The sequence below is a fragment of the Acanthisitta chloris genome, unplaced genomic scaffold, assembly GCF_000695815.1.
Source record: "Acanthisitta chloris isolate BGI_N310 unplaced genomic scaffold, ASM69581v1 scaffold1994, whole genome shotgun sequence".
Taxonomy (NCBI): domain Eukaryota; kingdom Metazoa; phylum Chordata; class Aves; order Passeriformes; family Acanthisittidae; genus Acanthisitta; species Acanthisitta chloris.
In genome coordinates this window covers 1-592 of record NW_008670756.1, presented here as the reverse complement: position 1 = coordinate 592, position 592 = coordinate 1, and the positions used below count along the sequence as shown (strand labels likewise).

General features: G+C 52.4%; 1 protein-coding gene across 1 annotated transcript in view; it reads right to left on the bottom strand.

Annotated features, from left to right (window-relative positions):
* Positions 1 to 589, bottom strand: part of LOC103801360 (p53 apoptosis effector related to PMP-22-like) — a gene marked incomplete at its 5' end in the record, with an annotated part of 8,755 nt that extends 8,166 nt beyond the window's left edge. The window contains one exon of the mRNA XM_009073772.1: positions 466 to 589. Coding sequence (XP_009072020.1) covers positions 466 to 589 — 124 coding nt within the window. The remainder of the gene's footprint in view (positions 1 to 465) is intronic.
* Positions 590 to 592: the final 3 nt, after the last annotated feature.

Sequence of the window (592 nt, the reverse complement as noted above, 5' to 3'; positions counted from 1 at the left end):
GGCTGGGGAAAGACCATCGTACTACTATCTTGGTGTGGTTCTGTATGAAGGTTTCCAGGCTCACCATCTGACCAGTGAGGCCACCAGCACAGGGAGGGGAGTTGGATAGTGCCAGGCAAGGCTGTTGGGACTGCAGCCTGCTGAGAGTTGGAGGAAAGCAAACTGATGAAGGGACTTGTGGCCAGCTGGCTCTTCTACTTTGGTTGTAAAGTGACTTCAAAAAAGCCTTCAAACTTCCAAAATATCAACACCCTGGCTTCTCAGTGTTGTGAAAAAAAACCCAAACCATCACTTTGAAGCAGTCTAGACCCGTTTCTTTGCTGGTTTAAGCCCTGAAATAGCGCAAGTACTGCTTCTGCAAGGGGAAACTCCATCCCAGGTAGCAGCTGCTCCACAACAGAGGTGGGGAAATGATCCACGGCCTTAGCACCCACAGCTAAGTCCCTCCAAAGGTTCCTCACTCACCGTAGTCCATGAGAGATTCGCAGTTCCAGTTGAGATCACTCTCACCCCGCGTGCAGCTCTCCCATAGCGATGCTTGTTGTACATAGGGCTCCGACTCAGACTCTAGCCAGCCCCGGCCCGCCAGGGC